The sequence below is a fragment of the Callospermophilus lateralis genome, chromosome 19, assembly GCF_048772815.1.
Source record: "Callospermophilus lateralis isolate mCalLat2 chromosome 19, mCalLat2.hap1, whole genome shotgun sequence".
NCBI lineage: Eukaryota > Metazoa > Chordata > Mammalia > Rodentia > Sciuridae > Callospermophilus > Callospermophilus lateralis.
This window is the reverse complement of record NC_135323.1, coordinates 37,861,093-37,886,876: the sequence shown is the minus strand read 5'-3', so window position 1 is coordinate 37,886,876 and position 25,784 is coordinate 37,861,093. Positions and strand designations below refer to the sequence as shown.

At 51.8% G+C, this 25,784-nt stretch overlaps 2 protein-coding genes across 7 annotated transcripts in view; one reads left to right on the top strand and one right to left on the bottom strand.

The window, feature by feature from the left end:
- Chlsn (cholesin) overlaps window positions 1–25,784 on the bottom strand; it is a 118,432-nt gene that overhangs the window by 19,081 nt on the left and 73,567 nt on the right. The window lies entirely within an intron of this gene.
- Window positions 9,158–24,632, top strand: Gpr146 (G protein-coupled receptor 146). The gene is made up of 3 exons (XM_076840756.1): window positions 9,158–9,244; window positions 19,631–19,711; window positions 22,080–24,632. The coding sequence occupies exon 3, from the start codon at window positions 22,097–22,099 to the stop codon at window positions 23,099–23,101; it is 1,005 nt and encodes a 334-aa protein (XP_076696871.1). The 5' UTR covers window positions 9,158–9,244; window positions 19,631–19,711; window positions 22,080–22,096; the 3' UTR covers window positions 23,102–24,632.

Genomic DNA, 25,784 nt, shown 5'->3' with positions numbered 1-25,784 from the left:
ACCAAGTGCCTGCCAGATCAACCCTGGGAGGACTTAACAATAAGTACTTGAGGAGGAGAGGGGAGAAGGGGGCCCAGACCCCTCTCCAGATGGAGGGGTGGCCTGTCACCCAACCCCTGCGGCAAAAAGCAGAAGCCAGGTGTTCTAGTACATGTTGTGCCTTGGCTGCTGATGCCTGTTCTAGAAGGTTCTTTCCTGCATTCGTTGTGCAAAGCCAGGGGTATAAGTGTCCCAGCCCCCATACTTGATAAGGATCTCCATGGTGCCTGAGCCAATACTGCACTTTCTAGTTTTTTTTTCCCCCCCTTGGCCATTTCACCAATACCTGAGGGCCGGTCCACACACAAAGGCTTGAGGCTTGCTCAGTCAGGCATACCTGCTGGACTACAAAGGCCCAGCCAGATCTGGATGGACAAAGGTAGAGGGAGGGTGAGGACTAAAACCTTGCTGTTGACATCAGTATTATTTTACAGATAAGGAAACTGATGTTTTAAAACATTAGTTTCAGGGAATGGATTCAATTCTGTGTCTTCTGGGTCCTAAAAGACCTAGTGCTGACCTGCTGGTGCATTGCCAGTGTAAGCCCTCTGACCAAGGCAACCACCTGCCAGCACAGGAGCTTCTGGCCAGGTTTCCTCTTCCCCATGTCCCCTTCCTACTCAACAGGCTGCTTTGGGGACTCAACAAAGAGAGCAGGAGGGGGGAAGCTGGCTTAGCAGTAGGGTTTAGCCTCAGCAGCCTGGGGCAGGGGCACTGACTAGGGCACACGAGATGGGCATGCACATGCTCTCCACATATCTGTGAGGCAAGCTGTATATACCAGTACTCTCCGAAGTGCTGTATGCCAGCTACCCTAGGACAGTACACCCTACACATTGGGATACTGTCCTATGTGCTAACTACTGTGGGAAACAGATGAAAATACCTGCCCACCTAGATAGAAGATTGAGGCTGTAATACCAAGAAAAATGAAGTGGGGAAGGAATAGAAGGAAGCATAGGTTTCTGTTCTGCAGTTCAAAAAGCTGGGAGGATGTAAATCTGAATTAGCACTGCAGGTTGCACTGAAAGAGACCCCAATAGCACAGCCATGTGGACATCTGGAGACAGCAAGCACCAAAATGCTGAAGAGGAACACAGAGCACCAGGGGTGGGATGTGGTGGTGCGGAAGGGTGTGCCAAGGGTGGTCGTAGCAGCTTGGCCACCAGGAAGTAAGAATGAGCCTTTACAACAATAAATGTTGGCGAGGATGCGGTAAAAAAGGCACACTCCTATACTGCTGGTGGGACTGCAAATTGGTGCAACCACTATGGAAAACAGTATGGAGATTCCTCCAAAAACTGGGAATGGAACCACCATTTGACCCAGCTATCCCACTCCTTGGTTTATACCTACTATAGTGACACAGCCACATCAATGTTTATAGCAGCTCAATTCACAATAGCTAGACTATGGAACCAACCTAGGTGTCCCTCAATAGATGAATGGATAAAGAAAATGTGATATACATACTCAATGGACTATTACTCAGCATTAAAGAAGAGTGAAACTATGGCATTTGCCCATAAATGGTTGGAGTTGGAGAATATTATGCTAAGCGAAATAAGCCAATCCCACAAAACCAAAGGCCAGATGTTTTCTCTAATATGCAAATGCTAATTCACAATAAGGCGGGGGACACTAGGGAAGAATAGCATTACCTTAGATTAGGTAGAGGGAATTGATGGGAGGAAAGGGGAGGGGATGTGGGGATAGGAAAGATCGTAGAATGAAACAGACATTATTACTGTAGGTATATGTATGTGACTAAGTGACCAATATGATTCTGCAACATGTACACTCAGAAAAATGAGAAATCATATCCCATATACGTATGATATATTAAAGCGCATAAATGCAAAAAAAAAAACATGAGCCTTTAAAACCAGGGCCCAGGTACCCCTACCAAGACTATGCAGATTATCCAGCTATTCAGGAAGACCAACTCTGACACATTCTTTTGATTAACCAAACTGCCTGTCTGGGCAGCATGCCCCATTTCCCTGCCTGTCACCTCCCAGATGAGCTTGTAAAACCCCGGGAACAAGCAGGGTTTGGTGGTGCACCACAGCTGGACCTGTCGACCTGCTCGTGCACACAAGGCTGTGTCACTTCACTTCTCAACCACTCTGCATGCTTGGAAACTGTGTCCCTAGGATGAAGCCGGGGGGTGTGGTGGGAAACCCCCAGTGGGTGGTCTGCTGTCACCCCAGAAGGAGGAAGCAGAAAAGTGCAGCCTCGCCAGGCTCCTGTCACCAACGGCACCCCATTCGGCAGCATGGGGTATCCTCGACCTCACAAAAACTGAGGACCTCAGGCCCTAGAGCCTTGTGCCCCTGGCCCAGCAGCCCCCTCCTCCTCAGAGTGGGCGAGAAAGTCACACAGTCAGATGGTCCGTGACAAGGCACTTGTGGAGGTGGAGAGTGGCAAGAAACACTTAAGAAATCCAAGAGTGAGTCATTAACCAGACAAGGCAAGGATCCTGACACATGTGCAGCACCTCTTCAAAGGCCCCTTCAGTGTCACCTCAGTCTGTACACTCTTAAGACTCTGGGTGATACCCCTCAGAGAAACTGGTGGGCCCCCAGGAGCTGGTGACCTTGTCCTTCTCACAGGCTAGAAACATCTTTCGCCATTCTATTGAACACCTAAAAGGAGAATTAATAAAGTCTACAAATCTTTTCTAGAAAAAATAAAGGAAAAGCATTGCAAGCTGTCTTGTGCTGGACACAGTCTGTATTTCCACATAGCAGCATCAAGCACCTGGAGATTAATCACAACACTACTTGGTACCGCTCCACACAAATGAAACGCATAGTTGTGGATTAACAAACACTTAAGAATGTTGGATGGAAAATCACAAGACACTGACAGAGATTTTTAAATATCTAATAAATGGAGAGACCATACTGTGTTTATGGAATACCAGATAACAGAGAGTAAAGACGCCGATTCTCCATTATTTAATTATTGTTATTTTATTTATTTGTATTTTTGGTACCAGGGATTGAACTCAGGGGCACTTGACCACTGAGCCACATCTCCAGCCATATTTTGTATTTTATGTTTAGAGACATGTTAGAGTCTGTAAACAAGTCAGGATGGCGCCTGGAAAATGTTAGAGTGTATAAACAAGTCTGGATGGCGCCTGGCAAAATGCCAGAGGGAGTGGTTTGTGAAGTAACTCCAGCGAGCCATTAAGTGTGGAGATTCCTTATTGGTTGACTGCTGTATCTAGTTTATGCTAATTAAGATAAGCTGTGTGGAATGTATAAATACCTCTGTTGTCCTACAATAAACGGCTCCCACTCCTGCTGTATCACAAGTTGTTCGTCACCCCCCTATTTTGCTGCAGCCAGACTGTGGCAGAGACAGGGTCTCAATAAATTGCTTATAACAGCCTTACTCATAATTACTCAAACTCAGAAGCAAACAAAGTCTCTCTTAGTAGGTGAATAAATAAACAGCGGTATACCCATACAGTGTACTATTATTCAGCACTAAAAAGAAATGGGCTATCAAGCCATGGAAAGCCAGGCAAGATCTTACATGCATGTTGCTAAGTCAAAGAAGCCAATCTGAAACGACTGTATGACTTCAACAATATGGCATTCGGGAAAAGGTAAGTTATCAACTATAAAAGGATCAGGGGTTGAGGGAGGGAGGGATGAATAGACAGGTAGAGGACTGAGTATTCTCAGGGCTGTGAAACCATTCTGTGTGACACTACCATGGCAGATACATGTTTTACACCCACAGAATTCATGAAACCAAGTGAACCCCAATGCAAATGATAGATTCTGAGTGACAAGATGTGTCAGGTTGCCTTGCTGTCCAGAAGAGTGTGTGTGGGGGGGCACTGATAATGGGAAAGCCATGTGTGTGCAGGGACAGGAGGATATGGGAAACATGGTCCTTTCCACTGAGTTTTGTGCAAACCTACAAGTGTTCTGAAAAAAAGATATTTTGAATAAACCCTAAGCCTCACAAAAATGACCTTGAATGGGTTATAAATTAAACATCAAATGTTAAATTAAGACTTTTTTAAGAGAACATAGAGGGAAATCTTCAAGACTGGAGATTTAGCCAAGAGGTCTTCAAAGAACACCAAAAACAGACCCATAAAATTTAAAAGTCAGAACATCAGACCTCACCCAAATTGAAAAACCTTTTGCTCTGCAAAAGAACTCAAAAGGATATCAAAGACAAGCTACGTAGGGGACAGAATTTTTAGAAACTGTATACGTAGCAGGAGTCTCCTGTCTAGAATATGTAAACAAGTAGAAAATGAGAAAAAGACTTCTCTGAAGAGGACATTTAGATGACACATAAGCAGACAGAATGGAATTCAACATCACAGCCACGAGGGACAAGTAAAGATGGACCCCACAGAGATACTGGTGCAAGCTTTCAGAACAACTACGACACTGACAACACGACATGCTGGTGAAGATGTGGGAGACCGGACCTCACATCCACTGCTGGTGGAAATATAAAGGGACACAGCCACCAGCAAAACAGCTCAGCAGTTATTAAAATCTAACATGAAATACCAGATCATGCAGCAATGAGGAAATAAAAACTTAATGTCCACACAAAATCCAGGACATAATTGCTTATGGCAGCTTTATGTGTAGCAACCAAAAAGGATACAACAAAAAAATGACCTTCAATTGGTGAGTGGTTAAAACATGCACCTCCACACCAGGGGTTTTACTTGGCAACAGGAAGGAACAACTGCTGAGATCACAGCAGCTGGGTGACCTCAGGGCATTATATGTAAAGTCATAAGAAAGTCAGTCTCAAAGGCCACACTCTCCATTCCTAAGGCGTAAGACATTCTTGAGGTGATACAATACAGAGATGGGGAGCAGATGAGGGCTGCCAGGAGGCAGGTGGCCACAGCTGAACAGTGTGGTTGAGAAGATCTGTGGTGCTAGGTGGCCCTGCACCCGCACTCATGGCGCCAATGGGAGCCTGCACAAGGATGAAGGAGGGCCCAGAGCGCACACAGTGCAGTGACAAGATCCTGGTGTAGAAAATGAGCTAGAGCTGTGTTAAGACTGAGCCACTAGGAAGGTGGGTGAAGGGAACAGGGACGACTCTGCTATTTTTCTAACCTCCTGAGAATCTATAACTTTCAAAAATGATAAAAGAGCTGAGTACAGTGGCACATACCTGTAATCCCAGCAACTTGGGAGGCTGAGGCAAGAGGATCCCATGTTTGATACCAGCCTGGGCAACTTAGTGAGATTCTGTCTAAAATTAAAAGGGCTAGGGATGTGGCTCAGTGGTAGAGTGCCCTGAGTTCAACCCCCAGTACAAAAAGGAGAAGAGGGAGTGGGAGGACAAAAACCTCACCATTCTCTTTAAGTCCCAGTTGCAATGCCATCTGAAGGCCTCTCTGGACAAAGCACATGGCAGAAGCCCTCTTCTGCACCTGCTGATCTAGGCCACCAGTGGAGACAGCTGTCCTTCTAGTGTCAAGAGGTCTGGGCTCCTGGGGCAGGGCCAGCAGCCCACGTCTTAATGGGCAGGGAGGGCAGGATTGAAGATGAGCAGGTGCAGTACCAGGAACCAAGGGTGCTCGTAGCTCTCCCCTCGTGGACCCCCAGGAAGGAAGCACTTCAGGCATTCTGTTTTTAATTTTGACTAAAGGTCTGGAAGGAGAAAAGATACCCCTAGAATAAAAACTCTAGTTTCCCAGTAATCTTCTATCTTCCTCTTCAGGACTGGCTGTGATGTGTCCGCTGAATCACGGGGTTGGGGGTGGTGGTGGTGGTGGTGTAAACTAGCCACCGAGGCACCAGCTTTGGAAGCACATAAGGACATTAAGTGCCAGGACAGCCTACAGGATGGCTCTGGCCACCTGTCCATCCGTTGGCTGGGCTTGGGGTTTACCCACATATCTGGAAGGGGAAGCAAGCTCCCTGCTGCCAGGTCAGGCATGGCAGCCCACCCTCAGCTCCTACCCAGTGGCTACTTTTCAGGTCACAGAACCAAGAACTTGGGCATCCCAGGGCTATGCTGGGATCTGAATGGTGTCCTGTGGCACCAGGAAGTACATGCTCTCTTGCTCCTTCTTTGATCTTCATGCACAGAAGTAGAGTGTGTGGGCTTCTTTCCAAGCAGGTCCTAGCGGGAGCAAGGGGACCCTCCAAAGTCAGGGTTTCCCTTCCTGCCAAAAAGAGCCGATAGAGCCTCCCCTGGTGGGTGCAAGATACCCTGGTGATGGTTCATACCAAATCACCCTGACTCGGCCCCGAAGGGCATGCACTGTCTCCCTCTGCCTTGGTCCAGGAACTTGTGCATCTCTGGTGAGCCTGACCTCTCTGAGTGATTCCTGTAGCTACTGGGAATTCTACCTCAGTGTACAGAATCACACTGCCATCTGCATGTGTGAGAGGAAGTGCAGTGGAGGGTGCCCAGGTTGTTTTAGGGAAAGCAGGGAACCCTGACTCACCCTCCAACCTTGGAGAACAGCAAAGGGCAAGGGGCTAGGGAACTGTTGGTGCTGTCATCAATTCTATCTCTTAGATGCAAAAGGCAACGGGGTTTAACAGCTGGCGTCACAAGGAAGTTCAGTAACATCCTGGGGCTAACCCACGATTCAATGAGATCATCCCCACCAAGAGATACAAATCTGTACAACGCCCCCATGCCACATCCCTCTCACCCCAACTGACACTGCAGACAGGAGCAGTTTTCCAAGCAGCTGTTTTCCCCAGCACTGACGATGGCATCCAAGGCCCCAGCCTTCTCCTAGTACAAGATTCAGGCTGCACAATGGGCAGCCCCAGCCCTGGTGTTTCTCATTAGCACATGCAGTGTCCACTAACCTGTGCCTTTTCCCTTCTTGGCATGACTTTCGGCTAAACTGATTCCTACTACTTGCAGAAGTAGAGTGGTTATGAGGGACAGGGTGAGCTCATGTAGGTGAAGGTGACCCTTGTGGATCTGTTGGAGCTAGTGCACAGGGAACAGCTGGCAGGTGGGACCTAGAGAACCCCAGATGCCCTGGGCTGGAGACAGCTTCACTTCCCTTTGCCACCAAGCCTGGCCATCAATGAGAGTATCCCTTGGGGTCCTGGCCTGCTGGGAAGCAGAGGTCCTCTCTGGCTCACAGACCAGGAGATGCTGGAGAGAGGAAGCCACAGGCAGCTGGAACCAAGAGTCAGGTCCAGACACACTTCCTATACCCATCTGTCCCTGTCCCTCAGGACAAGTCTCGTGTGGAAACTGGCCTGCAGTGGGGGGCACTGCCAGCAGCACAGTGAAGGCTGCAGGCCTCTGGAGTATATTTCTGTCCTGGTTGGAAGGTGCTTTCCTGGGCTCAGCTGGAAGGGGCATACTTTGAAGATTTCCCTAGTCCACTGCTGACTTTCTGCTCCCATCCCTGGCTGGTTTGCCGGTGCCACAGACAAGGCAGCCTGTGGGAGGCTTGGCCCAAGTAACCTGTGGCACTCTCCAGCTGCACACTTACCCAGCCACAGAACATCCTATGGCGTTCCAGGGATGGGCAATACAGCCCGGTTTCTGCCCAGGACTCCAAAGGCCTCAGGCTGTTTATACACTGGAAATAACAAGGCTACTCTTGGGCAGATTGCTAGAAGGACCCCAGGTCTCAAACCTAATCTTGAAAGCCAAAGACCACCTGGGCTCAACCCTGGCTCCTGTTGCATGAACTTGGGCAAGTTGTTTGAGTGTCCTCAATTAAATGTAAAATGAGGATGACAATAATACTGTATTCCATCAATGCTAAGGCACATTTTCTCTCTTAAGTATCTCAAAAACCATGATGTTTCTTAAAATTGACAGTGTGTCAGAATTTAACTGGCAGGATGGGGATTTTTTAAAAAAGTAATCCATAAAATAATGGTGCATATAACATTAGTGGTGCCTTAGATTTGATAAAATGTATAACTATGTACCTCAAAAGGTTGTCTGAGGCGGAGAACAAAAGCTGGCTCAAAACGAGCCTCAGGTGTCACTGATAGGTAATTTTAACTGATCTTGGCAAGAGCAGCACCTAGTGCTCTGGGGCAAATGTGGTTCCTGCTATAGAGCCTGGTATGGGGCTTATGTTTGGGAAATGCCTTTCTGTTCCTAAACCTCAAGCAGACCTCAGCCTCCCTTGCTGACCTTGGCCAAGTGAGGTGCTCAGGTTTAAATACGGGGCCAGCCTTGTGGCTGTTCCCATTATGTGTTCCATTCAACCCCTGGCGACATAGCAAGCCTACCTCAAAATCTTCAACTTGCAGGCTTCGATTTTTTAAAAGAAATCCTTTTACATCCCGGACCAGAACATGCTGCTATGGTACAATTCACTACAAAAATTACAGCCAAGTAAATGAATGTGTATTTTTTTTAATGCCTGGATATTTTTTTCATCTTTTACTTTTAAAAATTCATACAGTTATTTCTAGTGCATTATAGTTATGCATAACAGTGGTGTTCAGTTTCACATATTCATAAATGCATTTAAAAATTTTCTCTATTTCATCATAATGTATTTTTTCAACTTTTCCAACATTTAACAGTAGCTCAGGCTGCAAAGGAGGTGCTGTCTCTTTAAAAGGCTTTCCAGTGACCAGCTCAGTGTATCAAGAAACTCCTAAATCCGGGAAGTAATGCATGAATTTGGAACTAGCAAACTCTGGGAAAGAGGGGCATGTGTACCTGGAAGGGACAGATAGCAACTGACTCATTTCCTTCCGAAGGTGGCGGGGTCTGTTCCCTGCCGATTAGCGCATCTTATGACTCAGCAAATCTGGGCAAAAATATCTTTTAAAAGGAACTGAGTGGGCACCAAGAGAAGTCTCCAGGAATCTCTCAGAACAGACCTTCTGTTTGCGTCTCTGGGCGAGTCTCGCGTGCACCGCCAACGCGCGCGGATCACCCCCTACTTCACTAGCTGGAGAGCCGGACAGGGCCCGGGCAGCTCTGCTGGGGGCGGGGCCTCGGCAGTGCCGGGGACGCGGGGGAGGGCAGGAGAGGGGCCCCGGCGCAGCTACTGGGGGCCGGGAGGCGGGTTCGCTGCGGCGCTGCTAGGGGCCAGGAGGCGGGGCCGGGCTTGGGGCGGGGCTGACGGTCACGTGTGTACACAGGGCCCGGACGGCGTGCGCGCCGCGAGCCGCGCTGCTCTTCGGGTCCAGAGCTGCCAGCCTGCCTGCGGCTGGTGCGTGGGCCGTCGCCCAGAAAGCGGGTGAGTGGGGCGCGGGAGCGGGGCCTCCGTTCCGATCGGTCAGGCAGGCTCCAGGTCTTGGTCGCGGGGAGCGAACCCTGAACTGTGCCGGCTCTGCGGGGCTGGTGCCCAGCTTGGACCCACGGCTTCTGCGTCCCGCTGCCGGGTTCCCCGGGTCCTCGCGCCGTTCCTGAGGGGACCCTGTCCGCTTGCTGGGAGGGGACTGCCTCTGAGCCGCGCTGAGCACTGGGGACAGCCAGGGGCCGGGCACGAGGTCATTAACCTGCTGACCGGCAGCCAGAACTGCTGCCCACGTAGGCGCCTAGTACCGCCACTGGACCTTCACACGTCCGGCAGGGTACTTATCTGTTCTCATGGGGCACTATGGTTATCGCTTTCGTCCCCTCTAATGTTTAAGCTTTTTAGTACACTTTGGAACCATGTCTGCATGATGATAGGAGATGAAGTGTCAGTTGTCCCCGTTAGTTAATAGGGCATAGAAGGGTTCTTCAGAGCCTCAATGGAAGGCAGTGCTCTCCAGCCGCCTTAATACTAGCGATCAGAAACGAACATTAAGTTACTTTTATAAACATGGTAAATCAGTTCTTTAACCCAGTCATTCCCCTGAATTTCCTAATGTGTGCAGTCGTCTTTACTGTGCATGCTAACCTGAGGATAATTTTAAATTTGCTGTCTGCACCAACATTTATCACCTTTGGTCTTCTTTTCTATGGAAACATACTCATTCAAGATCTCCATCCCACTTTAAATAACCAGCTTCTATCCTGAGCAGCTTGACATGTACTTCCCACTTCCCTTCATATCTTCAGTATGTTCAAAGGCCCCTGCAAATTTGTGTGAATAAAATGGTTCTGACTATGTCACTAGGCTACTCATGCATAATGGTGACCAGATACTCTATCTCCTAACTGGAGCATCCAAGTTAAAAGAGGCACTATTAATAATTACACCCAGTATACAGTTACATTGTTCAGGACCTGCTGTGTGGCTCCTTACTACTGTAAGGTCCAGATCCTACCTCCAGTGTCTTCCTGAATGAAGATGGCCTCTAAAGACAAGTGGACTTAGGAATAGTTCGTATGCACTTTTTTACAGGAAGCCCACTGCCTGGGCCACATATGCATCCATGTATAGTCCTGCTGCCCTCATAACTATAGGAACATCCCAAGGAGATAGGACCACAGATTCAAGGCAGAATATAAATGTCAAAGGTGACCTGGTGTCCCTGTAACTCATGACCCCTAGTAGGTTGATGGGAAAAGGTAATAAACATCCACCTACTGTGAATACACGTAGGGTTTAGGTTAGGATGTCAAGACAGACATATCTATTTAACAGCGAACAAATGACATGCTTGCAAAATTTATCTGGGGAATACGCTTGTGTAATTTACAGGTAGGAAGAGGGACATGCTGGTCACCAGGCAGGGGGAGGAACTCTTTGGAGAAGATATCTCTTGAATCTTGAAACTGTAACCTCACCTGGCCTTTAATGACCCAACCACACTGTTGAATCATGTATATCAAGGTCATGCTTTTGAATTGGGGAGTTACCACCCAGAGCCTCAGGTCCACTGTGTAAGTGCACATGACAATCAAAGGATACTGCTTTCTCTAAGTAGTGTTTAGAGAAAAGTGTTTCCCAGTTATTTCCTGCTGCCTTCTCAACTCCCTAAGATGAAAGCTGAGTTTTCATAACCCATTGGTCTGGCTGGGTAGCCTGAAGCTGCACCTGACTATGGGTTCTCAAAGGGCCCATCATCCCAAAACACTGCCCACTATCAAAGAATGAGAGGGCTCACTTTAGAGGGTAAAATGGTTTTTTCTTTTTTGGTACCAGGGATTGAAACCAGAGGAGTTTACCCACTGAGCCCCATCTCCAGCCCTTTTTTGTATTTTATTTAGAGACAGGGTCTTAAGGAGTTGCTTAGGGAAACTAAGTTTTTTCTTTAACATGAGATGCTAAAATAGATGCTGCCGAGGAGCAGAATTTAGTCACTCAGGAGCAAGTCCAGGAGCTTCCACATGCAAACAAAGCAGAGACAGAGTGACACACCAAAGGTCCAGCCTGGGTCTCTTCCATACAAGAGCATGGCCAAGTGTTTCCCCCAACTTAATTAGAACCAGAGCAAACTAAGCAAGCAGCTGTTACTTTTAGACCAAATGTGACAAGTAAAAATAACCACCAAGGCTGGATAAGATCTCTGGCTCCCAGTCCTTCCCTGCAGGTAGAACCACACCTCGCTAAAAGCTGGGGTGATCAGGGAGCCAGATGGGGTGCCACACCTGCCCAGAGTCTGAAAGGGGAGACTATCTGTTCTCAGTCTGGTCCTTAAATTTCTGAGAAAGCCTTTTATGTTTGGTTGTTTTTCCCCTGGTCTGGTGTAGCCGGAGAGGGCATGGGCCTCAAACCAAGTTAGTTTGGGAACAGGAAAGTCCAAGGAACTAGTACTCCAATGACAAAGAATGTGTGTCCCATCTTCCAGGGAACAAAGCCCCAAGTCCCTTGCATAGGCACCCAGCTTGCACCCAGCTTGCTCCCTGGCCAAAGATGCTTGGTCTCAGTCCCCCCAGAGCCTCCTGGAGCCAGCAATGTGCTCATTGTTTCCCATGGAGAAGGAGAGTAAGCCCTTTTGTTTATGCCTCTAAGCCAGGTTGCTTGGTTCACTCTCACTACTCCACAGTCAGAACTATAAAGAGAAAAAGGCTACAAAAATAGAACACCCATCTGTATAATGAAGCTTTCTTGTCACACCCCAGGAAGACACAGTGTGACAAGAATCGGTGAGCACAGCTCTCCACATTGGAAAAAAACCTATGACAACATCAGCCTTCCCTGAGCGTCTGGCCTCTAGAGCTGCGTGTTCATTGTTGCCAGGGCCCCTACCTATTATCACAAAAGGAAATCAACATCTAGGAATCATTTTCAGAGCACACTGATTGCTCCAGAACATTCACTCAAAGTTGAGAGTCTTGTGCACAACAAGTCTCTTTCCCAACAGACACAACCAGAGCTGCGTGCCTACTGGTTCCCGCAACCCTCTCAGCATGCAATTCCCAGGCCTTGTAAATATATTTGCAGGGAAATCTAACTCTCTGAGGGGTCAAAACAGACAAGACCACTGTCCTGTAACAAGGGCACTGCAACCCCACCTGGTTGCTATCCTTTCTAATCTGGACCTTGGGCCAGGCTGCTGGGGCAATACAGAGACACTTCCCCTACCTGCAAAGGCTCTGCATTGGTAGCAAAGAGAGATGGTTATGCAGACAGTCTTAATTCAGCATGAATGACTGAGGACAAGGGGAGATAGTGGCCAAGGAGGTGCTGGGATCCAGAATTAGGGTGGGGTAAACGGGAAGCAAGGGAGGGCACCCTGGCATGGGCCTCAAACAATGAAAAAAGGATGTCCTGAGATTTAGTGGGACTTCCATCAGTGTGGGAGTGGCAGGCTGTGGTTTTAATGAGTCCTTAACAAACAGAGAACAGAATTTCCTGATTAAAAGAAATGAAATGACAGGGTATTAGGGACGCTAGTTCAGCTACCTAGAAGCAGGGAGGTTCCCCTGTGAGGTTTTGTTCTGCTAACTCTGTCACCCACAGTTGGTCTCCTCCAGGGGCTCTTGCCTCAGAGCCACTCCTGGCCATTCATTGCCAGTGGGGATCACTATTTACTCAGCCCTGGTCATCCTGTTCCTCCACTACATTCACTATTAAGCTGGTTTATACCATATGGGCTCTTTTTAAAATAAGCACAGGAAGAAAGATGCCAACATCTCACCTTACAGTGCTTCTCACAGCTAGCCTGAATGTGGCCTCATCCTTGTCACCTGTGAATGCAAGTGGAGTCATTGCCGTGCCTCCTTGTAGCCTCAGGGGAGCTAGGAATGTCCACTGTATAGAGTGGCCCCACGTGGACCTCTGCAGCTCACCAAAGGCATGGAGGGCTTCAAGATGTTTTAAGCTATGAGCAGAAAAGAACTGAGACCCTTGAATCCTGCTCTTCTCCCCAGATCCCTGTTCCTTGGAAAGCAGGTAAATACCACCAGAGAAACGAATATTTACACTGGAGTTTAATACCAGAGCAACATCAGGAAGCACACCATTTTGTGTCATTACCAAAGCCCAAACCCAGAGCGCAGAGACTCCCATGTTTGCAAAGCCTCTGCCATGTGACAGTGTATGCGGCTGCGGTGAGCCAGGTCCCCACAGTGTGAGTTCTGGATTCTTTCCTCTTGCATTCACCCTGGTGGCTTCACCCACCCCCTCATGGTGCTTACACATGGTTGTCACTTGGGCTCATGTTGTCATTTCTACCTTTGCTATGGTTTCCTCTTTCCATGTGTCAGTTATCAAAGATTCTAAGTGAAAGGTCACAGACTGGCTTCCTCTGCCTCTAATGAGAGCTGGGGAGGAGACTAAATATCCAAAGCCAAGTCCTCTTACCACCAGGTCCAGCCTAGGGTCAGCAGATGCAGGACACCCTTCTGTGCTTTAAGAATGGGTGTATTTAATTCTCTTACAAACTCATGGGGATTTTTTCTAAATGTGAGAAAAATGAGGCATAGAGGTAGCCAAAGTTTCACAGCTTATAAGCAGAAAGACTGGTATGCAAATCCCGACAGCTCCATCCCCCAGCCTGAAATCACAAGTACTTCCTTCACAGGGACACTTGGGGGGGTGGAGTTTCCCTTAAAATCCTCTGTGCCAGTTCATGCTGTCTCTAACTTGAGTCTGTCCGCACAGTCCCACTCTGCAGCAACTGTGCTGATTGTCCATACGCTGGCTGCTGGTGGGTCTTGGGTCCTGAGCAATGTGGGTGCAGTTCCCCTTAACTACTGTGCCTATTAAGAGCAAGCAGGTCACTGCAGAGCTGTCTAATGGCCTCAGCAGAGATATGAGTGCTGGGTAGAGAGGCCCCACACGGACCCCCTGCGGCCCACTCAGAGGCCTACACAGCCTCGAGATGTTTAAGTTTTGAGCAGAAAAGAATGAAGGTATGCTCCCTTTAACTTTGTGCCTCAGTTTCCCATTTAGGGGAATCCCCATGAGATTGTTAGGATTAAGTATATCTGTTCTTGAGACAACAGGGGTCCCTTGCTGGGTCCCAGGGGGGACCCTGTGACTCTCTGCACACTGCAGGGCAAAAGCTTTCACTCAACCAGCACCGTCTGTTAAGAGTCCCTGTTTCATGCTCCCTCACAGAGCACGGGATGAGCAAGGACTGGGCCAGTCTTCCTACTGTCAGCCAGTGTCTGCCACCAAGTTTTGGGCTGGTGGTACCTTGTTTTAAGGACCTTGCTCAGTAGCCCCAACTGTCTGGGTAAGAAGCCCTAGCTGGGGATGGCAGCTACTGTTCAAGGGTCCCTATCATTCCATCAGCCAGGTCTGGTGGCAGTGATCAACCACGCACTCACGTTGCCAGGGCCCCGGACCTTCCAGACCAGCCAGCATGTGGACTCACTGGTCAGCACAGGTGCTGCGGGTGGTGCTATGCAGTGGACTCGGTGTTCTGCAGGCTGTTTTCCGCCAGGCCTGCCTGTGCCCATCTTTGATCAGGGACTTCTTACCTGGCAGACTTGGTGCTATGGAGTGCACCAGCCAGATGCCTCAAGGCTGCCCAACAGTGCCTTTTGGAGAGGTTGGCATGCTGGAGGGGCTGCAGTTAGAAATTCAGAAGAAACTAGAGTGAGCAGAAAGCCACCCACCCTGGGCAGGCATTAACACAGATTGAGGCCCACGAGGGAGCAGTTGGAAGGGTATCTTCGGCGGGCGGGAGGGCTCTGCTCTCGCCATTGACACCACCCTGCCAGTCCCTACAGGCCCCGGAGTCAGACTTTCCTGGGTTTTCTTTTTCAAAAGCTTCATAGCAGCTCAGGAGGAGGGATGCCGAGGGGAAGGCCACGGGGAAGCCCACTGGGGCTGGAGGGTAGGTGGGGGCACCTTCCTGCAGATAACTGGAGCTAGCAGGCCCTGTGAGAAGGAGCTCCAGCTTTTCCCCCCACCCAGGGCTCCCACAATCAGCTGTTGTCCAGCAGGAGACACCCAGACTGCAGCTGAGGGGCCAGAAAGAGAGGCTACGGAAACAGCCAAGTCCTCAGACCAGAAGGGACAAGGAGCCCCAAAGGGTGCATTCCCCGGAGACCCTAGTATACTCAGAGGGGAGCTGCAACCTCTGTGCCCAACGGCCTGATCAGTCCACCACAGTGAATAATTAGGCCTGCCTCATTATCATGCCAGTCTGCCGGGCTCAGAAAACACGATCAACAGGTCAGCCTGAGGTCACCCAGAAGCCAGCAGAGAGGCCTGGACAGGAATGTACAGAGCCACAAGTGGGTTGTGGACTTCTGCCTGGGTAATTTTTGCAACCCTGACCCTCTGGCTGTGGTACCCCAATCAAGCTCTCCTCTACGGAGGGGGTGGGGGGGTTGCTTTTGTAGGCCACTGGGATTCCCGGTGGGCTTTGCCCAGCACCCCACCCAGCGCATGGACAGAAGTCTCAGCACCTTTTCACCACATGTGTAAAGAAAAACAGCTTCCTGGCCAGGAAGCGCAGGGTGGCCTCCTGTAGGCACCTCAGTTCCAGTTGTCTCTTCTGATGGCAGCTCCCTATGATGCCCATGGAAGTGCATACTGTTGCTATAGAAGTAGTTTCTTGGGGACAAAGAGGAGAAGAGGCCACAGGCTGGATGGGCTGAAGTTTTAGGTGAGCCCAGGGCTCAGCTGCCTGTAAGTCAGCCTGTTCATATTTCATGGGCCAGTTTGTTTGGGCTCTGTCCCCTCTCTGCTACAGTGAGGCTGGCCTCCCAATTCCCTCTCCTGTCCTCTGCTAGGCCCACCGGCTGGAACCTTAGACCTCTGTATCCACTCACATGAGGCCTGGCCCTGGCCTCATGGTATGCACACTTTCTTTTTTATGCATATAATTAAAAGGACAAAAAAGAAAGAGGGCATGTGTGTCACATTCATATGGTTAATGAATTCTCTTCAGGGAGACAGTAACATGACTGTAACTGGGACACTGAGGACAGCCCAAGGTCCACGCATGGGCCCTACATTCCCCCTGCTCCTGGTCGGGGGTGGGCTGTCACTTGGTCCTTCCAGGGGCTCTGGGGGTTCCAGGGGGAAGGACAGCTAGTTCATGAGTGGGAACTTGGCAATGCACCTGCCATGCCAGTGCAGCCTCCTTGAGCCAGCCTGACCTGCCACATCCTGGCTTGTCACAGAGAAGGGAAGCGACCTTGGCACCATTTCAACCAGAACCCCAAAGGCTGGCAGGCTGTCCCTTCCACAGAGAGCTGGGGGCAGGAAGCAGAGGGATCAGGCCTGCCGAATGTCCTCTAGGGCAGCCTTCTAAGGAAGTCACACCTGGGGTCAAAGCATGACTGTGGACTGTTTACTGGTCACACTGGAGCTTCAAACTTCAGAAAAGCCACCTGGGAGTAGACCAGGCCCTCAGCCAGGCAGAGGTCGCACGGGAGGGGGAGAACCAAGGTCCCGCTGAAGTGTGAGGGCTGGCGTCTGCAGTGGGGCTCAGGCACATGGGCCACGGTCAGCAGAGGCAAGCGGCTGCCAGGCAGAGGCTAGGGGAGGGACACCAGGGGAGTTACAGAGGAAAGGGGACAGGAGATATGGTTAGGGCCTGGCCTGGGGCCTAGCCTGAGAAGTATAGGTCCCAGTGCTGATCTGAGAGGTGTGGGCACTGGTGTGGGACCTGGGTGGGAACAGGGAGTATGGCAGGTCCTGCAGGAAATGTGGAGGAGGGTTTCAGGGGTGGGAGAGGCTGGTGACAGGAATGGAAGGAAGGTGGACAAACCAGCTGGTGACAGGAGCGGGGCCTGGTGGGAGGACAGCACGGGGAGGCTGCTGGACAGGGCAGGTGGGAGGGTTCCGGCAGGAGGCAGCACAGCCACTCCGAAGACTCCAGAAATGTGAGGCTATTAGCTGGGGCCTGCGGGAGCTGGGCGAGAGTGCTTTGTGACTGGGGCCTCAGGGATGCGGGGACATACTCTTCTGGTCTGAGAATGTCAGGCTTACTGGGGTCCTGCTGACCTGGGCCCTGTGGGCAAGGGAATGGCAGCAGGTGGCAGGGCTTGGAAGCTGATATTAATCCTGCCATCTGGCAGGCAACTCTCCAAATGAAGACGGGCGGAATGTGAGCGAGTGCCAGGAGTGCTCTGCGCCTCGGGCCTCGGCCAGGCAAGAGAAGGGCCCCAGCATGGGCTCAGGGACGAGCCTCTCTGCTCTCACCCACATCTCTGTTTAGCCAGGGGCCTCACCAGAACCTCCTGTCACTGCAAACTCGGACTTCAGTCCCTCGGGGACGAGTCCACTTCTGAGGAGACCAGTGGGGTATTTCTCCCCTGTCCTTGATCTCCCACCACCTGGTTCTGGCTCCAGGTTCTCATGAAGTGAGTTCTTAGAAGGTCTGGCTAAGTGAAGGGCAGCCCAGCCTGTGCTGCAGGGTGGGAACCTTCTCGTGTTCCCCACCTGCAGGACATCCTTCCTCCCCAAACAGCCAGGGAACAGGAACCAGGAAAGGCCAGTAAGTCCACTAGCTCTGCCCTTCACAGCCAGTGTCCCTCCAGAGCCCTTCTGTGGCATGGTGGGCAAACCTCGTTGGAACACAGGCAGAGCATGGGCAGGGGAGATGGTGTGGCAACTGCCTGAATGGGACAGGCACCCTGGAGCCCTACGTGATAATGGGAGGAAGTATGTCACTCATCACCCTGTGATTAGGAGAGTGGGAACACTTCCTGACTTGTCTCCCCAAGGGTCATAGCTCTTCCACCATTTTGCAGAGGCAGTGGGGCTTCTGTGGTGCGGCATCTCATCTTGTCTATCCCCCAGCTGCGGCCCAAAGCCTGCCGGTGGAGAGCTCATGCTAGTGCCACTGAGTTTCCAGAGACCCGTGTTCTGAATGCCCCAGAGGAAATGGCAGAGTGTCACTCTCCATCTCTGACTGGGGAATGGCCTCCATGACTATGGTAGTGCCCACCCACCCTTTCCAGCTGCCTCCTCTTTCCACATGTCCCTGTTGTAGACAATGCCAGCCTGGGATGGAACTTGTCACTTTGCTCCCAGGATCTCCAAGTAACAGCCTGGTACGGGGAGGTGCTTCTTGGGAGGTCATGTCAAAACAAAAAGAATGTCATTTTTAGATGGACCGAACATGAAAGTAGATACCTTTGGGCTTATAACCTTCATTTGAAGCAAAACATCCTTATAATTGACGTGGAAGAAAACTATACATAGAAGCTATCTCTAGCCTATAAAGTTATAAATTCTTACACACTTAGAAGCTGCTCATACCTAACATGGAGAGGCCACTGTCTCCTCCTACATGTCCCAGCCAGTGCAAACACACACTCCACATGGTGCTGCTCTCTAACCAAGGGGCCAGGTCATGCCAGCACACGAATGCCCAAGTGATTCTAAACGGACTTGTTCCATGCGACGGCCCGACAGGCTCCCGAGGATGGAGCCATCCTGGGCCGGGCACAGGCTTCCTTCTCCTTCTGCTCCACTAATCTGGTGGCAGGTATTAGCGCTCCAGGCAGCCCCTGTCCCCACTCAACTGCAGGGAGGGCACAGCAGGGAGCAGACCTGCCAGGCACAGCCCGTGACAGGAGAACCTCAGGCGGCCTCCACCCCCTCTGGGCTGTTCCTCTTTAATCCCACTGATAACCACCCGCGCAGGCTGGGGTGTCTGGGAGGGCGCGTGCTGCAGGCGCGGCCCCTCCACCCCATGCTTTAGATTCTGAGCCTGCCCTGGCCCTTCAAAGAGCTCTCTGTGTCCCTGGGTCTGAAATGAAAGCAGCCAAAGTCTCTCTATGGTAGAGTCTCAGTGAGGTCCAACTATTTTGTCCTTAGTTTCTACAGACAAATGTCTGTTCAGTTTATTTCCTCAAGGGAAGAGGGAACTCAGAACTGAGTTTCTCAACCATGCTGTGTAGCAGGACCCTGGACCCAGCTCTGCCAGCCCTGCTCCGGCCCCGGCACAGGACACTCTGCAGGGCTGGACGCAGGCAGGGGCACAGGGGAAATACCACCACAGCCTCCACACAAGCCCGGCCAACCCCGGGAGCCTGGATGTCTACCAAGCCGGGTGAGAGGAGCTGAACGCTTGCTCCAGGAGTGCCGACCCATCCAAGGGCCACCTCTCATTTCTTAAAACCAGCTGTAAACAGAGACAGGGAGGGGCTGCTGCAGCTGCCAAGGGAGGCAGAAACTTTGTGAGTAATTTATTAGAAGAAAACAAGCAGTGGCCTCCACGGGCACGAGCGTGGGGCAGGCCCTCACACACACACCCGCAAGCCCACGCCGCCTGGCCACTGAGGAGGCGGCAGTGGGGCTTCCAGAGACACAACAGGTCCTTCTGGTTTGCAGTGGCTTCCTCGGCCTTGCCATGCTGCGTGCCGCCGGTGTCTGGAATCCACGCCACCAAGGAACGCGGGACACGAGATAAAGGTAAGAGCCAATGGTTGACACTGCTGGGGGCCAAGAGCTGGACGGGGTCAAGGGAAGCTGTGGCACAGTGAGTAGCAAGGCAGGGAGCCTCCCAGATAGCCCAGGGACAGGGACATTGTACTAGAGGGAGGGAAAGGGACCTGGGCACTTGACCAGGCCTATCAGATGAATGTGGTGCGCAGCTCCAAGGCTCACTTGTAAATAAGCTGAGGGACACAGTGCCCAACATGGTGTGGAGGGCCCTTCCTTGGCAGAGAGACCTGCAGTCTATACAGCCTCTGATCACAGGGACATCTTGGGTTCTTATATGCCATGTGAAGCCAGGCTAGTGGGGATGTGGCTATGGGCAGGTGACCAGGCAAGACCAGGATGCTAGTGGGTGGAGAAGCCATCCACTCACACCCACTCGCAGTGGCTACTGAATGTGCATTTCATGGGGGATTCACAGCCGTGGGCTGGAGGATATGGGCTGTTGCTTAGCCTCCAGCAACAGCCGGACGCAGTGTGCAGGAGCCTGGAAGAACCACACATACCTGAAGGTAGCATTTAATCATGGACACCGGCCATCAGGCATTTGGGGGGAAAGAGGAAAGGGGCTCAGTCAGACCAGATAGCAATATCCCACAAGTGGACCAGTCCCTGAGGTGCTGGTCAGGGTGGTTTGGTGAAGGGACTGTAGTCCGAGAGTGAGCAGCAACTGGTCCACATGGAGAATGGGAATACACACTTGTCCTGGGGTGGGGCGGGGTGGACAAGGCTGCCTTGCATGCACCCAGCCCTGGGCACTTGGCTCCATCCAGTGCTCACTGTCCCAGAGGCAGGGGGCACTGGTAGGACTGTGACCTGCCTACACATACCTGCACCTGAGGACTGTGGCCCTGCTTCTGAATAGGAACTCCTGCTCAGCCCAATTCTGATCACCTGACTCTGGGACAAGGACAGCTGAGGCCGGTGTGGGGGACAACCCAGGGAGCAGGAGAACCCATGCTGGCGGACTGCATGATGCTGTCTGGTGGCTGCTACTAGGCTCTTCCTTTCTCTCATCACCACCCCAGCCCTGCTGTGGCCCACCTGTCTGGTGTGAGCCAGACACTTGGGGTGGCGGGTCCCTCCCTGCTCACTACCATGACCCAGTGAAGCAGTGGAGAGCCAGGGACAATTGGTGCATGCCTGTAGGACTTGTGGGGCGAGTGGGGAACAGCCTGTCACGCGGTCACAGAGCTTCCTCCTGGCGGGGCCCACGCGGGTGGGACCAGTGCCAACACCGGCAGCCTGGCTTCCTCGCTTTGTCCCTGCACTCTGGGAAATGTTTGCTTTCTGTGTCTGCCTGAGACGCTTTTCTATTCCCAGAACAGGAGTCTGGTTGGGCCAAACTACATTCCAAAAGTAAAGTTTCTCTTGAGGGCATCTGTCCTTAGGCAGCAGAGAGTTCTGTTTATATTATGCCTCTACTTGCCAGTTTCTTGTTCGATTACAAGACTAGCTGTGTCCCCAGGCTCTGCATTGCTTCAAGGGGCCAGGCCCTAGGGTGGGGTGTCATGATAGAGGGAATCCCCAGGCTGACTCCCACAGGCACCCCTCAAACCTGAGGACACCCAACAGAGAGTTCAGCTGTGCCTCATGATGGTACAATGGGGAGCAGGCTGTGAGCCCTGAGAAGCTGACCAGGGCTCCCTTGGGGCTCCAGGGTACACCATGCACTTTCTCCAGTAGTGACCCTTGTGGGGCTCTGTTCCTCATGGCGCCCCCTCAGCTCCACTCACGTGGCACGTTCCTGTCCTGCCTGCATGCACTGTCCTCCTACCTGTCTGCTTGTGCGCTAATGTGATGTTCCTGCTCGGCTGGTATACACGGGTGGGCGTGCGTGTTCACATCCTAGCAGGGGACAGGCTATGTTTCCCACCCTAGCTCGTGGCAGATGCTCATCACACTCAGTTACATGAGGGGGGGATGCCCTGTGAGGCAGCCTGTCGTGCAGGACTTACTGGGGTGCCCTAGCACTGCCAGGTGCCCAGAGTCCTGTGGATTCTAACCCTGAAGAGTCCCCCTACCCCCCGAGCCAGGAGGTGGTAGTAGCTCTCTGCAGGTGGAGAGGAACCCATGCTCAGCTGTGGCTTAGGACGCAGGAGAGTATGTGGAGCAGTTTCTGTCACATCATGTGTCACCCGGGATGCCATTTCCTTCAGAAAAGCAGGGTTCAGCAGCCTCACTGCACCCACTGGCATTGCTGTAGAGATGGGGACACAGCAGCCCAGCTTGGGACCTGTTTTCATAGAACACACACAGAGGGCAGTTTCTTCCTGGCTCAGCAGTCTGGTGGTGCTGAACAAGGGCACAGGGAGTGACTGAGTGTCCTTTCTCTCCACAGAGCCTGGTGAGGCTGCCATGTGGAGCTGCGGCTTGCTCAATGGCACGGGTCAGGGCGAGGAGCAGCTGTGCCAGGATCTGCGCCTAGGGCTGTGGGTCCTCTCGCTGCTCCATCTGGTGGCGGGCGTCCCCGTTGGCCTGGGCTACAATGCCCTGCTGGTGCTGGCCAACCTGAGCAACAAGAGCAGCATGACCATGCCGGACGTGTACTTCGTGAATATGGCTGTTGCGGGCCTGGTGCTCACGGCCCTGGCCCCCGTGCACCTGCTGGGTCCCCCCTACTCCAGGTGGGCACTGTGGAGCCTCAGCAGTGAGGCCCACGTGACTCTGCTGATCCTGTTCAATGTGGCCTCCCTGGTAACCATGTACTCCACTGCCCTGCTCAGCCTCGATTACTACATTGAGCGGGCCCTGCCGCGCACCTACATGGCCAGCGTCTATAACACACGACACGTGTGTGGCTTTGTCTGGGGTGGGGCACTGCTGACCAGCTTCTCCTCCCTGCTCTTCTACATCTGCAGCCATGTGTCCTCTCGGATCACGGAGTGTGCCAAGATGCAGAACACAGAGGCTGCAGATACCCTCCTGGTGCTCATTGGCTACATAGTGCCGGGCCTGGCTGTGCTGTATGCACTGGTGCTCATCTCACGGATCCGGAAGGAGGACACGCCCCTGGACCAGGAAGCAGGCAGGCTGGACCCCTCCGTGCACAGGCTTCTGGTAGCCACCGTGTGCACGCAGTTTGGGCTCTGGACGCCATACTATCTGAGCCTCCTGGGGCACATGGTACTGGTCTCACGAGGGAGGCCTGTGGATGGGCACTACCTGGGGATCCTGCACTTTGCTAAGGATTTATCCAAGTTCTTGGCCTTCGTGAGCAGCTCTGTGACACCACTTCTCTACCGCTACATCAACAAAAACTTTCCCAGCAAACTCCGGCGGCTGATAAAGAAAATGCACTGTGGGCAGCGGCGCTGCTCGCTGGACCCCGCAGGAGTACAGCAGGTAATGGCGCAGGCCTAGGGAAGAGGGTGCCCCAGACCCAGTCCTGGGGCCCAGAGCCAGCCACGGACACTTGGGAGGCTCCACTTCCTCCCTTCCTGCTCTCTCAGCCTGGGAGATGAGCTGCTCAGAGGAAACTGAAGTTCAACTGAATGCACAGCACTTTGTTACCTGGAATGCCGGGCACTTTCTTCCCCAGAAAGAGATGCACTGACGCAGGAATGGCACAGGGTGTTTTTCTCAAAAAGACCAACCCTGGGCCAAGGCCATGCTGTGGAAAGCAACAGGGGTCCTGTGTGAAGAACAGGCGCCCCTTCAGCTAACCTCTTGGCCTTCCGACCTTGTGCACCTGTCCTGAAGATGCAGGTCATGTCCTCACTCAGCTGACCTGCAGACTTGACATCGGGCTTTTCTCAAACGTGATGAGAACCTGAAGGCAGGGTTCACACACCCCCCTTTTTATATAAAAAGATGTTTCATAGAAAATGCCAAGTTATCAAGATGAAGGAAACAATACAAGGAAATGCAGACACTCGGCACGAGGACAAGTCAGGAGGGCTGGGCAGCCTGATGCTCCTGCCCCACCGATAACAGCAGCTTAGTGTTTTCAGGATAGATCTGTCTTTCCAATCAACTCCCCAAAATGTGCGCAAAATGAAATATAAATAAACCGAAGGAAGAAAACGCTATTAGGATTTCTCACAACAGCAAAGCTGACGGGCCTTCCTGAGGCAGAGGTCTGGGCACCAGTAGAAGTGCCAGCAAGGCACAGAAGGGCATGAAGCTGGGCTCCCCACAGTGACCAGGGACTGTGAAGTGGCCCTGATTAGTTTGCTTCGGGCAGAGCTGCACAGGAATGTCAGCCGTGGGGTAGTGCAGGTAAGGCGTCCGCCCCCCAGGCCAAGGCCAGAGGTATCTGCAGCCCGGCCAGTCACGTGCAGTCAACCGCACGTGGACCTTTTGTCTTCACACTTACTAGACATCTTCTTTAAAACGCGGGTGTGGGAAGAACCTCCGCTGCTCTGCATCCTCCATGTGCCCCGATTCCAGTTCTCTAGGCTGCAATTACAGGCCCATGGCCACCTAATCCCCAAATCTAAAACCCAGGAGGCTCTGCAAACAGGACAGTTTCCCTCAGGTGATTCCCTGCAGGGGTGCAGAGTGGTGGGGCTGTCCTGACCACCCCTACTTCTGCAGAAACACTGGCATGATGTGGGGTGCTGCGCTAGCCCCTGAATTCTCTCTGACCACCTGGGAACACCTGCCCAAAGGCCATGGCACCGGGCTGTACTGTATGGCCTTCGTGTGTGGGCCTCAAGCGCCTGCCCTGGTCTGTAGGGAAATTCAGCTAAGAGGTAGCTGCTTAGTTTTATTTATTACACACAAAGTACATCTCCTCAAATTGGGACCTGCTGGAGTTAGTTTGCCTTGTGAAGAATCATGGAAAGGGCTGGGGTTGTGGCTCAGTGGTACAGCATCCACCCAGCACGTGTGAGGCCCTGGGTTCGATCCTCAGCACCCCATAAACAAACAAACAAATAAATAAATAAATGGCATTGTGTCCAACTACAACTAAAAATAAATATTAAAAAAAAAAAAAAAAAAAGAATCATGGAAATACACTGGATGCTCAGCTTTGTCTGCCCCCAGTGGCTGTGAGGTGCTTGGTGAGCTCTGAGGGCCTAGTTTCTTATTCATAAACCTCAAGGCTGAAGTGGAGGACACTTGTCTGTGTTGCTTCTAACTGATTTTCATTTTAAGGTATGCCGGGGTCCCGGTCAAGCCTTCAAAGCTACAAGCCTAACTAACTGTCCCTCCCTTCTTGGGCACAGCAGTCAGCACTCCATCCCTTCCCAGCCGGACTCACCACCCAGACCCAGCCCTCCACTGACTTTAACGTTTGCTAAAGAAATGACCCTAACCCAGTAGACACTAGCCTGGCCTGGCCTGCAGGGGGTGCTCTGGCCACTGTGGAAATGTCTGACTTGGGATGAGTAGACTCAGGGCCCAAGGTCAGGCTAAGGACAGCCTGCTCCAGGTTAGCTGGAGAAACAGGATCCAGATGGAGAGGGCTCCTGGTGAGGTGGTGTTCTGGTGTAAGAGACCCTCTTCCTTGCTTATGCTTTCTATACCTACGAAGGGGCAGACCCCCACTCAGCACAGACCTGGAGAGGCAGAGCCTCTGCCCACTTGGACTTCCTCCATCCAACTGCTCTTCCCCAAAGCAGGGAGGGACCCCAAATCACACTTTTTCTTTTCAATTTGTCAGTGGCTTTGGGTGCAAAGTGGCCAAGTTCTGGGGATGTAGAGGACCCTGGGCCCCACAACTGGCATCAATTTCAGCCACACCCACCCTGCTGAGATGGATCCAGTGGACATCCAGCAGCCAAGTCAGATCTCTTGGCAGAGGCACACATAGGGCAAGGGACACCCACAGACTGAGCCCCTTCACGGGGTGATATCTCCTCTACCCAACCCCCACTTTGGCTTTAACCCCTGCTCCTTTGCTGCCTCCTACTCTCCCGTCTGCCCCTAGCCTCCATGGCTAACGCCAACGTGCTCAGCCCACTTTTCCATAGGCACCTACTCATCTGTGCTCTTGTGCTAACATTCATTCTGGAGGAGCCAGCAAGGCCTTAGGTTTCTCTGACTCCCAGTATGTTAGATTTCCAATTCCGCCATGTTGCCAAAAAAAAAAAAAAAA

What these genes read in the sequence shown, in the direction of transcription:
- Gpr146 (XM_076840756.1), top strand. Translation starts at nt 22,097, where the DNA reads ATGTGGAGCTGCGGCTTGCTCAATGGCACGGGTCAGGGCGAGGAGCAG.